Source organism: Chiloscyllium plagiosum, unplaced genomic scaffold (genome assembly GCF_037043375.1).
Source record: "Chiloscyllium plagiosum isolate Xiang-an unplaced genomic scaffold, Cpla_swu_hap1 HiC_scaffold_33, whole genome shotgun sequence".
In the NCBI taxonomy this organism is placed as follows: domain Eukaryota; kingdom Metazoa; phylum Chordata; class Chondrichthyes; order Orectolobiformes; family Hemiscylliidae; genus Chiloscyllium; species Chiloscyllium plagiosum.
Genome location: NW_028270171.1, coordinates 32,130,176 through 32,145,222, shown reverse-complemented (window position 1 = coordinate 32,145,222; position 15,047 = coordinate 32,130,176). Strand labels below are relative to the sequence as shown.

Below are 15,047 nucleotides of genomic sequence, written 5' to 3'. Positions count from 1 at the left end.
GATATCACATCATTAAAATAAACTTGTCGTCATAATCGTCAAAATGATTAAAAAAAATTGAAGATGCAATTCCAGTTTCCCAGTGGAGACGCCACACAATAGATGATAAAGTCTCTGGAACAGTGTCAGCTCCAATTCTGAGAGAATTCTCCAATTCTGACGGATTGCCAGCAGCAGGAAGGGAGAGCTTGTTTTACAAGCGACAAAATGTACATTCCAAGATTGATTGCCAAAGTATATTACATCATCCTTGTCATTGTTGGTGTTCCTGGTAAGTCTTGTAATCACTTAAGTTTTATAAACCTCTGCATTAAACCTTACTTACTTCCACTCTTTGACTGATAATTATTTTATTCCCATTCAGCAAGGCAAATTCTGATGCCAGACAATCGAACTTACTGAGTTTAAAGTGAATAGTTTGTCAGTTAGGAGGCTCCTCAGTAACATGCAGCATTGTCTGTTCCTCTATACTGTGCAGAATGGGTTTACACTGAGGCTGTATTGATGCTCAGGCAGCTTGCTTCAAATGAGAGCCCAGATACAACAGGGCAATGGATGGGTTCAGCAGGTTGTTATTGAGTGATAAGAGTGGGACAGTACGGAATAGCTTCTACCATCTTGTGTATTTTCATCAGTCAGTGGGTGTGTAGGGACATGCTATTTGTGAAGGCAATTCGCTGGAAGGGATATGGAGCACAGAGTTCCAATTTTGATGTGTATTGCATGAATTATTGTCAAAAAGAGTTGTGTGTTGTGCCATTTTGTAAGAAGATGCACTGTGGTGCAGAGTTTAATAGGAGATCTATTAATGCTGAGATCTGGAGTGTTGTGGTAGTAGCTCTCCCACAGAGGATTAATCCACTTTGTCAAGCAGGATGTTTCCCACCCAGCTCTTTGTTGCTGTTATCTTTTGATGTTCCCCAAACAATAATTTTCCTGGTGAAATTCCTCCCACGGCCATTTATTTGGGATTATTATTTTGTTTTTGACTATCAATTTAGATCTGTATGTATGCCTGTTTTTTATTTATTTATTGTCATTTAAATGGCACTGATGTTTTAGAAATGAAAACTGTGCATATATTTTTAGACCAATTCACCGTGAGGCCATAGTGTCACACCAAGGAGTGTAGTACTCTATCAACTGTGTGAAATCTCTGCTTTTGTGCCTGGTCCAGGAGTCACAGAACGGTGAAGATTGGGTGGTACAGCAGGATTTTTCACAGATGAAAGACAAGTTGGTTTGGAGTGGCTGACGTATAATTTCAGATATTGTGCTACTCCTTCGCTCCAGTCAGGATCTAGGCCATCCAGCCATATGGAGGGAAAGTCACTCCTGCTGTTGTGACCTCCAGTTAATGTAATATTTATCACTGAAGGGCTCCATGAGTTGAATACTATATCAGGGTCACCAGTGGATTCACAGTCCATCAGCAGCTCACTGCTAAAAGAATATGAATGTGGGAGGCACAGTGGCACAGTGGTTAGCACTGCTGCCTATCAGCGCCCGAGACCCGGGTTCAATTCCCGCCTCAGGCAACTGACTGTGTGGAGTTTACACGTTCTCCCCGTGTCTGCGTGGGTTTCCTCCGGGTGCTCCGGTTTCCTCCCACAGTCCAAAGATGTGCAGGTCAGGTGAATTGGCAATGCTAAATTGCCCGTAGTGTTAGGTAAGGGGTAAATGTAGAGGTATGGGTGGGTTGCGCTTTGGCGGGGCGGTGTGGACTTGTTGGGCAGAAGGGCCTGACTCCACACTGTAAGTAATCTAATCTAATCTGATCGAATCATCTGTCGACCCTGATTTGCATGATGCTCTTTGCCTTATGGTGTGGGACATCTTTGCAAAGATTTTCACACAGAATGTCTGTCCAAATAGGGATTATGGTTCACACCACAGAGATAGATTTGTATAAATGTGTAGCTTCCAACAGTTAAAACGTGACTTGCTGTTGTTATATCAATCTGTCCCTGAGAATTATGTTACATCTACCTTGCGGTCTGGATAATTGGGATGTGGGTGTGGGTGACAGTGCCTGCTCGACTGTGTTCATTTTGTGGGAAGTTGTTCATGACTCGACCCTGTGCTGGTTGAGGATGGTCATACAGGGAACTGACCCCACACAGGGCAGTTCAGTGTGTTCAGCTCCTTCACCTTGGATGGAAATTTCCATGTTGATCACCTTTATCAAGGTGCAGTGGTTTATTGGAAGTCACATTTAGGTGCTGAGTAACCCTCAGAATGATTTGTTACAATTAGAGGATGGAAAGTACGTTGTGGTGGGAGTGAGATAGTTTTGAAGGGACTTGTTGTTGTCAGCATGCACTTGGAAGTTTAAAAATGTTTGCAGTAACGATAACACTAAGCTGAACATTCCCACAGTACATTGTAAATATCAGGGCTGCTGCATCAACACTGCTGGCTGGGACATGGTGTGTTTTACATCAGGGGAGTAACACAGTGGATCACACTCTCTGATGCAATAATGACCTGTCTCTTCAAGTCCAAGACAGTTCAGTTGAGAAAACTGCAGTTGTTGGAATGTTGGGTTTGGCAAGACATCAAACAAATTTCATTTGCTCGCCAATAAGACTTTCAGAGAGCATGTGTTATTGCCATAATACCCAGAGGTTAGTACAATACAGAAGACAGAGTGTTGTGGGACACTAGCATTCTGTAATGGGCTCTGTTGGAGACTTTTATTTTTCTCTGAAGTTCAGTCTTTACTTCTCCAGAGGCTCCTAATCACTGATGTCAAGTGCTGCCTGAAAGCTGATCCATTGCTGTGCATGATGGATACAAGTAACCCTTGATTGACTGGACACTGGACACGGGCAGTATGAGTTCCCAATGTGAAATGTTAATGGACACAGTGAACATTTCCAAGCTAACTCTACGGTGTATTTCCTCAAATGAGATAAAGCGATCTTTTGTCTGGAGCTCACAGGCACTCTGCATGATCCAGTGATTGACTAGAATATTGTATAATGTTGATCTGGATCCCCAGGAATCACTCTGAGTGAAGGTATTACTGATCATGGAATTGTACTGAATGGGAATCATGAACCTCAGGCTGGACCCTCTGGTTGCTGTGGCCTCATGTTGCTGGGAGGATGTGTCATCGTAGAATTATACTGAGTGTGGCTAACTGCTGAAATAGGAACTCGTGACCAGGTATTCTTGCTTTTCTTGGGTACCTATAAATGCAGCATTGTAGTAAGTTCAGAGCACTAATAATATCTCAATCATAAATATTAATGGGAATATCTTTCACTGTAGAACATGTGGGTCAATAGCCTGAAGGGAACATCTGATTCTAATGGTAAAATGCGATTCAGTGAGCATCTTTCAATTTGAATTTTATTGACTGTGGGCTCCGAGTCAAAGGGGAATAACTAACCAACTAACCTCAGTGTCCAAGTTTGTAAAAGCGTTAGCCCTGACTGGGATTGAAGACTCAGGAGGAAGGAAGGATTCAGGCAAGTAGAAGACTTTTATTCAAGCAGAATCCGTTAATGCAGGGAGAGGGCCAAAGGATCTTCCCTGAATCTGGCCTTGATGTACAAACATGATTATCTGTTTCATCTTTGGCTCAGATTGGAAGACCGGTCAATGACACATGCTGAGTTTTGCAGGGAAACACAACATTTTTGTCCAGTTTGAATTACAATAATCAAATACAACATGGTCATTATGTCCTTCCTTCTTACTCCGCATACCCAATCCCAAGAGAAGCCTAATTAATAACAGGCATCTCTATAGACCGCCCCAGATTCCCAAGATCTTTTGGTGTATACCAGACACTATAATCTCTGGGCCTTGGGATCTTCCTCAGCTTCCTATTAATTTACATTCCAAACTTACTGGCTATATTTCTTTGGATCTGTCTCAGGTTGGATTATCTCTAAGGACAGCTTAAATTCTAGTATTTCTCTTATATTTCGCACTATTCTAATTATATTTGTAAGAATACTTGCTATAAGAGTTGCAATATTGATTTCTGTTATAAAGTTAGTCATTAAGTGTAAAGTTATACAGTCACTTCTACTGTAAGCACTTTGTGATTAATGGGCTGTGAATAATTTATTTTGTTCAGGGCATAAGAGAATACATTTCTTGAGGCTACTTAACTTTCACATCTATATTTAAATGTTATTTCTCATGCTTATATTTCCTTTAGTTATATGTGTATCTAACTATGCTTTATACTGAAAACTACCTCGATGATTGTTTGAATAACCTTTAGTGAGAACCTATTGCTTAATATTGCAAGTAATTTTAGAGAAGCAAATGTTTACTATGAACTAACTTTAGCTGTTGTCAGTGCAGCTGCTTCGGGAGTTAACTTGGTTGGTCCATGACTTGGGTCTGACTGGGACAATCATCCTTTCATTAATGGGACTGGAATCCATTTTGTGTAAGCGGGCATGGGTCACTTTGGTATAAGCAGGTATTGGCCATCCCTACAAAGTGTCACTGGGAGCATCTCAAAGTAAAATTATACTGAGTTTGGTTACTAACTGGAGTGGAACATCTTACCTGAGTAGTCTTGTGCAAGGAGGAGTATCTTTAAATATAGAATTTACTGTTTGTGGGAACTGAATGAAATGGAATACCTGGCCGCAGTGGGAACTAGGACCATGGCGACATGAACCATGCAGTGCTTCGTTTATATTACATTCCTCTGTTCTGTTCCTCTGATGGAGCTGCCTTTTTAATTCATTTGTGGGATGTGGGTGGTGCTGGCTGGCCAGCAGTTATTGCCCATCCCTAAGTTGCCCTTGAGAAGTGGTGGTGAGCTGCCTCTTCATCTGCTGCAGTCCATCTGCAGTGGGTTGACCCACAATGTTATTAGGGAGGGATTCCAGTCAATGGAGTTTGTAATTATAAAATGGATAGCAAATGGGAAAATCTTCAGAGTTGGTTGCATATGTTTAGTGCTAAGTTTACAAAGTGAAATGTCCCAATGGAGATAAATAGATGTGATATTTCTCAGAAAGGAAAATTGCAGAGCAACAATGTTAGTTTAGTTAAATGCCCAATATACATATTATATTGACTCAAATCATATTTTTGGTACTGATTATTCTTCCAGCAGGATTAGGAAAATTTGTGGGACATGGCTAGACTCATCTGATTTGATTTAGATTAACAATTTTTGAATCTGTAATTCATAATCTTTCCACAGTTAATTTTCCAGAGATTGCTGCTCCTCCTTGGAAGGAAGAGGTTTTGCATCAATCACTTTTAAAGCAATATATAAAATTTAAAGTTTGTGAGAAGATTTGTAGCTCGGGTGCTCATTGTTGTGGTTCTGTTCGCCGAGCTGGGAATATGTGTTGCAGATGTTTCGTCCCCTGACTAGGTGACATCCTCAGTGCTTGGGAGCCTCCTGTGAAGCGCTTCTGTGATCTTTCCTCCGGGATATTTGTAGTGATTTGAATCTGTCGCTTCCAGTTGTCAGTTCCAGCTATCCGTTGCAGTGGTATATTGGGTCCAGGTCGGTGTGCTTATTGATTGAATCTGTGGATGAGTGCCATGTCTCTAGGAATTCCCTGGCTGTTCTCTGTTTGGCTTGAACTATAACTGTAGTGTTGTCCCAGTCGAATTCATATTGCTTGTCATCTGCGTGTGTAGCTACTAAGGATAGCTGGTCATGTCGTTTCATGGCTAGTTTGTTCATGGATGCAGATCATTAGCTGTCTTCCTGTTTGTCCTGTGTAGTGTTTTGTGCAGCCCTTGCATGGGATTTTGTACACTACATTGGTTTTGCTCATGCTGGGTATCGGGTCCTTCATTCTGGTGAGTTGTTGTCAGACATAGGACAAACAGGAAGACAGCTAATGATCTGCATTTGTCCTGTGTAGTGTTTTGTGCAGCCCTTGCATGGGATTTTGTACACTACATTGGTTTTGCTCATGCTGGGTATCGGGTCCTTCATTCTGGTGAGTTGTTGTCAGACATAGGACAAACAGGAAGACAGCTAACGATCCGCATCCATGATCCAATATACCGACCACTGCAGCGGAGAGCTGGAACTGACAACCGGAAGCAACAGATTCAAACCACTACAAATGCCGGAGGAAAGATCACAGAAGCGCTTCACAGGAGGCTCCCAAGCACTGAGGATGTCACCTAGACAGGGGAAGAAACGTCTGCAACACAAATTCTCAGCTCGGCGAACAGAACCACAATAAAATTTTAAAAATACTAATAGTGTAGGAATAAAAATGCTTGTTTCGACAAAAAAAGCCTAACTTTAGTACTTGCAATATTATCACCATGATTTATAATTGAATTGGACAGTTTTACTTAGAATTAACAGTACAGAATACAGAATATTTAACATGCCATACAAGCCTCTCCCATTACTGGTTGTTCTAACTCTGTATGAGTATTCCAAATTCATGAATGCTAGTTGCAGTCTCTCTGATCAGTTATTCTCTCTATACATCTGTCTACCCTTTGTCACTAACACAGCTACCCAATCCAATTTCCAGAGTTGTGAGCATCTCCCTTCTTTTAGTGTGGTCATGACAAACATTCAGATTCTGTTGGGAGCCCAGACTCACTCATTGCTATCTTTTTGTACCATAGCCTCTGACCTTCCAATACACTCAACATGTTCAGTCTGTAGTGCACCAAACTCAGGATTGTTTGACTTGCATTTACAGAAGAATTGATTGTCTGTTCCTCAGCCAGTTCCATCTCTTTATACAGCTAATGCCTAGTTCCTGAAGTAGTGAAAAGAAGGAGTGAAAATTTGGAGTCAATGAGATCACAGTTCTCTTTGGTATCATCCTGATGACAGGTAAAGATGGTTATGGCTGTTGGAGGTCAATCGTCTCAACGGTCAGACATCTCAGCAGAAATTCTTCAAGGTCATATCTTAGGCCCCAAAATCTGCATCTGCCTCAACAATGCTCTTCCCTCCAAATTAGAGATGCTTTCTCATGATTGCACAATGTTCATCACCATTTACTCCTTAGACAATGAAGAGGTCTGTGCACATATTATATTAGATTCCCTACAGTGTGTAAACAGGTTCTTCAGCCCAACAAGTCCACACCGATCCTCAGAAGAATAACCCACCCAGACCCATTTCCCTCTGATTAATGCACCTCACACCATGGGCAATTTAGCATGGCCATTCACCTGAACTGCACGTCTTTGGAGGAACCCCATGCAGACACGGGAAGAATGTGCAAACTCAACACAGACAGTGGCCCAAGGCTGGGATTGAACCTGGGTCCCTGGCACTGTGAGGCAGCAGTGCTAACCACTGTACCACCAGTAGAATATAATCCCTACAGCATGGAAGCAGGCCACGGTAATATTGAGCTTGGGCTGATAATTGACAAGTAACATTCACACTCCACAAGTGACAAGTAATGATCATTTCCAAAAAGTGATAATCTACCAATCTCCCATTGGCTTATGATGACATTACCATCACTGAATGCATGACTGGCACCAACCTGGGCTAACCGTTAACAAGGAAATTACCTGCTCCAGCCAGACAAGTGCTGTAGCCACAGGAGTATGTCTGATTACTGCAGCTAATGAGCTTCCTGCCTGCTCTCCAATCCATGTCCACCACCCAGAAAACATAGCTCAGGGGTGGAGTAGAATGTTTTTCATGTATCTGGCTGACAGCAATTCGAATGCATCATAGAGGCAGCCACCAGTGGTTAGCACTGCTGCCTCATAGCACCAGAGACCCAGGTTCGATTCCAGCCTCAGGCGACTGTCTGTGTGGAGTTTGCACATTCTCCCTGTGTCTGCATGGGTTTCCTCCGAGTGCTCTGGTTTCCTCCCACAGCCCATAGATATGCAGGTTAGGCGAATTGGCCATACTAAATTGCCGCATAGTGTTCAGGGATGTGAAGGCTATGTACATTAGTCAGAGGTAAATGTAGAGTAGTAGGATAGGGGAATGGGTTCGGGTGTGTTAATCTTCAGAGGGTCTTGTTGGGCTGAAGGGCCTATTTCCACATTACAGGGATTCTATGATTCTGAGCATACCATTCACACAGCTCTACATTGTGCAGGACAAACAGCCGATACATTGGCATGCTCAGCGTCACATTCGGCACACATGGCCAGCAATAAATACATCCTACAAATGCAGAATAGTAACGCTTCGAGTCTCTTTCAATAGGAACATGTAAGCCCATGGCCTCCTGAACCGAGAAGAACAAGGGCAGCAGATGCAAAGAAACACCATCATGTGCAAGTTCCTTTTCAAGCCAGATTTCATTCTGAGTTGGAAATATATCGTTGTGTCACTGTTGTTCATTAAAAAATTCCACAAATCTCCTCTGAAAACACTGTCAACTTTTCTGGATCCTGTGCAATGCAGATGTTCACAAAGGCAGATCTTCAACACCATCGCAAAGATGGTTCGAGCTGGGCAAAGAATCACTAAAGCTCACATTCCATGAGTACATCTGAAAATAATCACCATTCCCACATCTGCAGGAGACAGATTATTTTGCCTCAGTTTTCTGTGCTGTGGAAAGGTCTATACATTGGTATTCCCTACTCCAGGAAACTATGCTGAATTGAGTAAGGGATCTTTTAACTTCAGAAATGGATTGGTTTGCAGAATTTCTTTGGACTCAGTGTGGGGATATTCAGTCCCAAGGAATGGTCTAAAATAGGAGTAGATGTCTGTGCATGAGGAGCACCATTTCCTTTTATTCATAGAAGGGATCTGGGTGTTGCTAGGTAGGCCAACACTTACCACCTTTCCCTAATTGCCAAGAGGGCAGGTAAGAGTCAACCAGTTTGTTGTGGATCTGAAGACACATGAAGGCCAGACCAGGTAAGGATGCCAGATTGCCCTCCTGAAAGGATATGAGTGAACGAGATGGTTTTTTTTCCCAACAGCTGACAGCCATTTCATCGTCATCATTCGACAGCAGAATTCCCGATTATTATTGAATTGGAATTGCATTGGCTACCATTGCAGCCTTAAAACCATCTCCCAGAACATTACCAAGGTCTCTGAATAAGTAGTCCAGTGATAAGGCCATCATTTTCCCTAATCTTTAGCATTGGCCTGAATCCACAGAAACTGTCTTTGATGCCAAGCAATGTTACAATATTTGGATCTCTGAGAACAAGCTGTAGTACAATTCAGGTGATTTCCATGGTGCGTTTTGGATAAACTATAGTTAAAGTCTCACCCCAGTGTGTGTTTTGAACCCTGGGAAGGGGATCTCCGTTCACAAGAAGATGGCCGAGGAGAGGAGCTTGGGTTGCATGAGCCTGGACAGCGGGCAGGAAGCTTTGTTTAATTTGAGCCCTAAAGTGTGTGATTTCTAAACTGGAAAGTTGCAATGGCCAGTGCTGCATGGATTCAGATTTTATCTAGGTAGAGGCTGTGGTGTGCAGTTTTGAATATGTGGACGAACTCTGTGCAAAACGTTGATGTTCTTATGATTACAGTGAGTATCCAACTTGGGAAATGGTGGTGGCATTCACTGCTGAATACCTTCCTAGGTCAGACTGCCAGGATTTTCAGTCTTTTACACGTGAGAGGGACTTAGTGCCCTATCATTTCTTCTTTTAGAGTATGGAGGACATCCATTTGTAGACACTATGGAATTATTCAATGCCTTGTAATGTAGTTTATACTATGTGGTTGGACACTTTGGGAGGAAATTTGAGTTGTGGACACCCCAAAAATGAATACAGGAATTTTGTAACACATGTCCATGTTAGGTATCTCCCATTCTTTGTTTTACTGCTCCTGGGTGTCTTTGTGTGGACGTTGTGGTCTTATGGGAAACACCAATCAGCCAGAGCACCTACAGTGCAGGTGAAATTAACTGCTGCTGACCCCCTAAAAAAATTGTGTGCATGTTCCTTCCCATACCTTTTAAAAGGGCAAATAATTCAGAAAGAGAGAGTTTGCTGTTGTGGTTCAGATTCTTTAAACTTCATATGACGTGGAAACCCAATTAACTTTGTGCTAAAATCCATCACTGACAGATGGGTCTCACGCACACAGAATGTCTGATTCATAACTTTGATTCTCCTTTTGCTTTCTCTCTCTTACAGTGAGTCTAGTGGAAATTGTATCGTTGGCTTGGGGCAAGTGTCGTCTTTCTAAATGCAGTACTCGCTATCTTGTGGCCATGGCAGTGTCTGATCTACTGTTCATTGTTTTTGATGTCGTAATTTGGAGATTTAGTTACCATTTTTATCCAAGATGTTTCCTAGACATCACTCCTGTTTGTAGTGTTGTCAATGTCCTGTGCCAGCTGACCATTGATTGTTCTGTCTGGTTCACTGCTGCTTTTTCATTTGATCGATTTGTTGCCATTTGTTTACATCAGATGAAAACTAATTATTGTACAGAGAAAACTGCAGTGACAGTTCTAGCAACAATCTGTATTTTCTTTTCTTTAAAGAACATTCCCAACTACTTTCGAATTAGACCAGGAATGGTCATCAACAATGTTCCATGGTACTGTAAAACCAGGTCTAGCTACTTCTTTGACCGTCGCTGGGCAAGTTTTAAATATTTTGAACATTTTTTAACACCATTTCTCCCATTCACCTTTATTCTCTTTCTCAATGTTCTGACTGTCAGACATATCTTTGAGGCCATTAAGGTGCGTGAGGGATTGAGGGGTCAGAGAGAAATACAGAATGATCCAGAGACAGAGAGCAGAAAGAAATCTGTGATTTTACTCTTTGTCATATCTGCCAGCTTCATACTTCTCTGGTTTGTGTACATATTGTACATCTTTCAAGCTGTTAATCATTTGGATAATCCTGCATTTAGACTCTTTGAACTAATCGCATATATGCTTAGATTAGATTACTTACAGATTAGATTACTTACAGTGTGGAAACAGGCCCTTCGGCCCAACAAGTCCACACCGACCCGCCGAAGCGCAACCCACCCATACCCCTACATCCACCCCTTTAACCTAACACTACGGGCAATTTAGCATGGCCAATTCACCTAACCCGCACATCTTTGGACTGTGGGAGGAAACCGGAGCACCCGGAGGAAACCCACGCAGACACGGGGAGAATGTGCAAACTCCACACAGTCAGTCGCCTGAGTCGGGAATTGAACCCGGGTCTACAGGCGCTGTGAGGCAGCAGTGCTAACCACTGGGCCACTGTGCAATATGCTGCGGAACCTAAATTGCTGCACAAATGCATTTATTTATGAGGTGGCACAGAATAGTTTTAGAGACCAATTAAAGCATGCCGTGAAATATCCAGTTATAAAAATAATTCAATTGATGAACAAATCCAAGTAACTGAGAGCCAACATTAGATGTAGCAGATAATGAAGTTCACGTGAGGAATGGACTGAAAGGTGAAGGAGGAGCAGCAACATGATGACACTCCTTTTCTGATGGGCAAGGGACGACTCCATCTGAGGAGCAAACAGAAAGAGACTGGAGGAGCAAAGCCAGTGTAAAGTGCTGTTAGCAATCAGCAACAGTTAGGAGAAGCTGAACAACAAAAGCAAAAGCAAAAGAAGAATCAGACGTGCCCAGAAAAAAATATTCATCCCAATCCATCACTTCACAGCGAATGAGCAAGGTACTAAAATAAAGGAGCTGGAAGGAAGGATCATTGTTCACTGCAGGCCAGTGTGGGAAATGTGAAGACAGCCTCCTCTTCATTCTTCCCCACGGAATTCTCTGATCCACACATCTGGACAATCTTTTTAAAAATATCTGTTTTAAAGAGTAAATAATTTACGATTAAAAATCTGGATCATTTATTTACAAATGTATTTTCAGCAATAATTTACTTTGTGTCAGTTTCCATTCAGTTCCCCCTGGTCTGATGGTGATATCATTTCTTTTTTAAAATTTGTTTCTTCCCATGAATCAGCTGCTGAAATGATAGGCCCAATCAGAGAGCTCGGTGACAAATAGCATCCGAAGATCAGGAATGGGGTCGGATGTGGTAGATGAGCTGATATCCTCAGTGCTTCCATGAAAATGTTTTGTGGCTCTCACTGACTTCACTGAGCTCAATGGGAACTGACACTGGATGAACCCTGTTTGCTTGTGGCTTCATATTGGAACCTGAGATCAATTCAAAAAGACATCCGCATCATCACCAAGAATTATTGTTTCCATCTTCAAATTAGATCCTAAACCAATCCCTGCTTCTGCTCATAATTGGTGAAATGGTCATCCATTCCATTGTTACCTCTGGACCCTTGTATTCCAGCACCATATTGGCCCAACACCAGATTATATACTCCAAACATTTATTTTGTCCAATTTCCTTCTGTCCTCCTGGTTTTCTTTGCCAACAAATCCTATTTCCTGATCATTCACTGACTGCAGTGACCTACACAGGCATGTTGTCTTCCAAATTGTTAATTTTAAATTCTCACACCTATCCAATGTTCCAATGTCATCTATTTATTTCTTTGCTTTTTTTGGACTGGTGTAAATCTTGTTTTGTAAAATCTCGATGGAAATGTCAGACATTTTGCTCTGATGTCAATGTTACCAGCAAGTGTGATGATAAACAAACTTACAGATTGCAATCCATTCAATGATTTGAAATGGTAGGTAAGAATGGCAGAAACCATGGTAAATCTAGCGACTGGGAGCAATTTAGGACACAGCAAAGGATGGCTCAGAAACTGATCGGGGAGGAAGAATATCAATGCAGCTTTCCCCTGAAGGTAAGATTCCTCTTACATTCCCAGGCCATTTCCAATCTCGTTTGTCACCTCCCCAACAGCACTCGCAAACTTGTTTGTGAGGATGTTCATTCCAGTCGTGCCAAGATGTAAACTGTCCAACTTGTTGAAGTCCAACCTGCTGCAAAACTGGTCCCAATGCCTCTGAAATATGCTCTCTGCAATCCTGAACCCATTTTCCAGATGCATTTTAACCGCTCAATGCTTCTGTTTCCTCACCAGCATGTGGGACTGGCAGTGATTCTGAGATGACTGTGTTACAGTTTTTCAATCTTACTCCCAGCTGCCTCAAATCTGTTTTATGGATCACATTCCTGCCTTCCTATCAAGGTTTTTGTCACCAACATGAAGCGTTGCCTCTGTCTTTCAATCCAGTAGAATTTCCTGCAGTTGTTCTGTGATGTCCTTGACCCTGGCAGCAGGGAGGTTATCATAGCACGCTGGAGATATATTTGTGGCTGTAGAAACACCACCCTGTTCCCCGAACAAAAGAATCCACTGTCAGTACTGCATTTCCACTCTTCTTCCCATCTTCCTGTCCAGCTGAGCCGGATTGGGGTAGAGAGCTGGGGGAGCACTGCATTGTAGGAATTTCAGTGATAATTGAAGAACATTTTATGGATCCTCCATTCTAAGATAGTGCGAGAAGTTGAATGGTCATTAATGAAGAAATGTTGCACTATTGGAGGGTCACAGCAGAGAAGCTGTTGCATTGGCAAAGCAATTTAAACCTGACTCCTCTCGCTGTTGAAGGAAAGGCCGCAGAAATATCCCCCTTGTCTTGTGACCAACAATTCTTTCCCACAATTCTTCCCGCACTCAAAGAAATAAAAGGTGACCTGGTTCTGATAATATTACTGCCTGCGGAAGTTCCATGTGTGTAATGTTGCTGTCATTTCCCTACCTTGTAACAGGGACCACCCTTCATTGGCTTAATCAACGTCATCTTCTGCAAATCTCTTTGCGATATACGAAGCTGAGAAAAGTGTGTTTCTCTTTTTCTGAAGGAATGTGGACTAACAGATGTACGTAAATCCCAGGATTAAAAAGGAGGAATTTCTGGGATTTTTTGATGAAACTACATTGAGTGAAATGCAATAGAGTTTCATTCCTAATTACCTATGGAACTTGCCCTTTTAAGTGACAGTGGCCGTTTTTATGATTAGACATTTATGTTTAATCTCAGAATAAGGATAAAATTAACTCTAAATTAATATCCAGAGGGAAGCCTGAGCCCTGCTGGGGCAGATTCAGGATTATGCAGTGAATAATCAGAGAGAAAGGCAGACTGAGACAGAGAGTGAAGTTGGCCTATTACCCAGAACATCAGACAGTGAAGGATTGGTGAGAGGCTCAAGGGCTGAGGGAGAAATGGAGAAATCACAATGTGGAGACTGATCATCGATTAAATATGAACTGGAATCTGGGTCTGGGACAATGAAAGCAAGAGGATAAGCAGCAGAACTTCCAGCAATTTGTGTCCTCAGGATCTGGGTTCAGAACATCAAAGCTAAATCAGTAAAAGCTCCTCTTCCTGAAGTGAATCAATGAATTTGATCCTGGTCATGAAATACTGAAAGAGAACACGACAAGATGAAAAATAACCTCATGTTCAGCGCAAACAAATGCAGATGAGCTTCATTGTTTCTTATTGAACAGAGAGAATGAGAAAATATTCCATGTTACTCCTGAGAGACAAACAGAGCAGGAAACATCGAATATATAATGTCTGCCTTTGACTAAAATGAATGAAGTGGTCGGAGGACGAGTGCAGGTGCCAGTCTTCAGGTTCACCCACACAGAATGTCACAGAAATCAGACCAATGGCAGCGGGGTGGGTGTTGGTTCCAGCAGAGAGTGAACATCATGAAACAAGAAAAAACACAGTATTTGACTCAATTCCTCAAACACATTCTCATTCATTACGGACAATACCCCATTCAGGCAATCCCAGGAAATAAATCTGCCCTGAACAAAGGGAGAGACGTTTTCCTGGAACTGGAAAGACATCTTTCTCCATTTCAACTTTCCTGTAATCTCCCCTGTCATCACTGTGACCTGAGTTGTAGGAGACAGTGCAGATTTTCAATTCCACAATCAATTCCATCCAAGTATCCAACAAATCTCAAGTTTTGGATGAAACATTCTTTTTAAAGCTGATGAGGAGTATTCAGATCCATGGCCACTTGCTGAAAATGGTTAGTGTCTCTAAAAGCTCTTGAGATTGGCACCCTTGAGAACATTGGTGGAATTCAGGAAAATGGGCATCATTTCTGTACTATCCACAATGCCTTCCCCTCTAATGCTCACCATGGGATACCGCTCTCCCATTCTAATCTCTCACATC

The 15,047-nt window shown here is 42.1% G+C and overlaps 1 protein-coding gene across 1 annotated transcript; it reads left to right on the top strand.

The window, feature by feature from the left end:
* Positions 1-207: 207 nt before the first annotated feature.
* Positions 208-11,285, top strand: LOC148141473 (putative G protein-coupled receptor 139). Its single transcript, XM_087978130.1, has 3 exons — positions 208-271; positions 10,066-10,815; positions 11,149-11,285. The coding sequence occupies exons 1-3, from the start codon at positions 208-210 to the stop codon at positions 11,283-11,285; spliced, it is 951 nt and encodes a 316-aa protein (XP_087834256.1).
* Positions 11,286-15,047: the final 3,762 nt, after the last annotated feature.

What these genes read in the sequence shown, in the direction of transcription:
- LOC148141473 (XM_087978130.1), top strand. Translation starts at nt 208, where the DNA reads ATGTACATTCCAAGATTGATTGCCAAAGTATATTACATCATCCTTGTC. An exon ending in TGTCATTGTTGGTGTTCCTG is followed by an intron (nt 272 to 10,065) that starts GTAAGTCTTGTA and finishes TCTCTCTTACAG; the next exon opens with TGAGTCTAGTGGAAATTGTA. An exon ending in ACTCTTTGAACTAATCGCAT is followed by an intron (nt 10,816 to 11,148) that starts ATATGCTTAGAT and finishes GGCCACTGTGCA; the next exon opens with ATATGCTGCGGAACCTAAAT.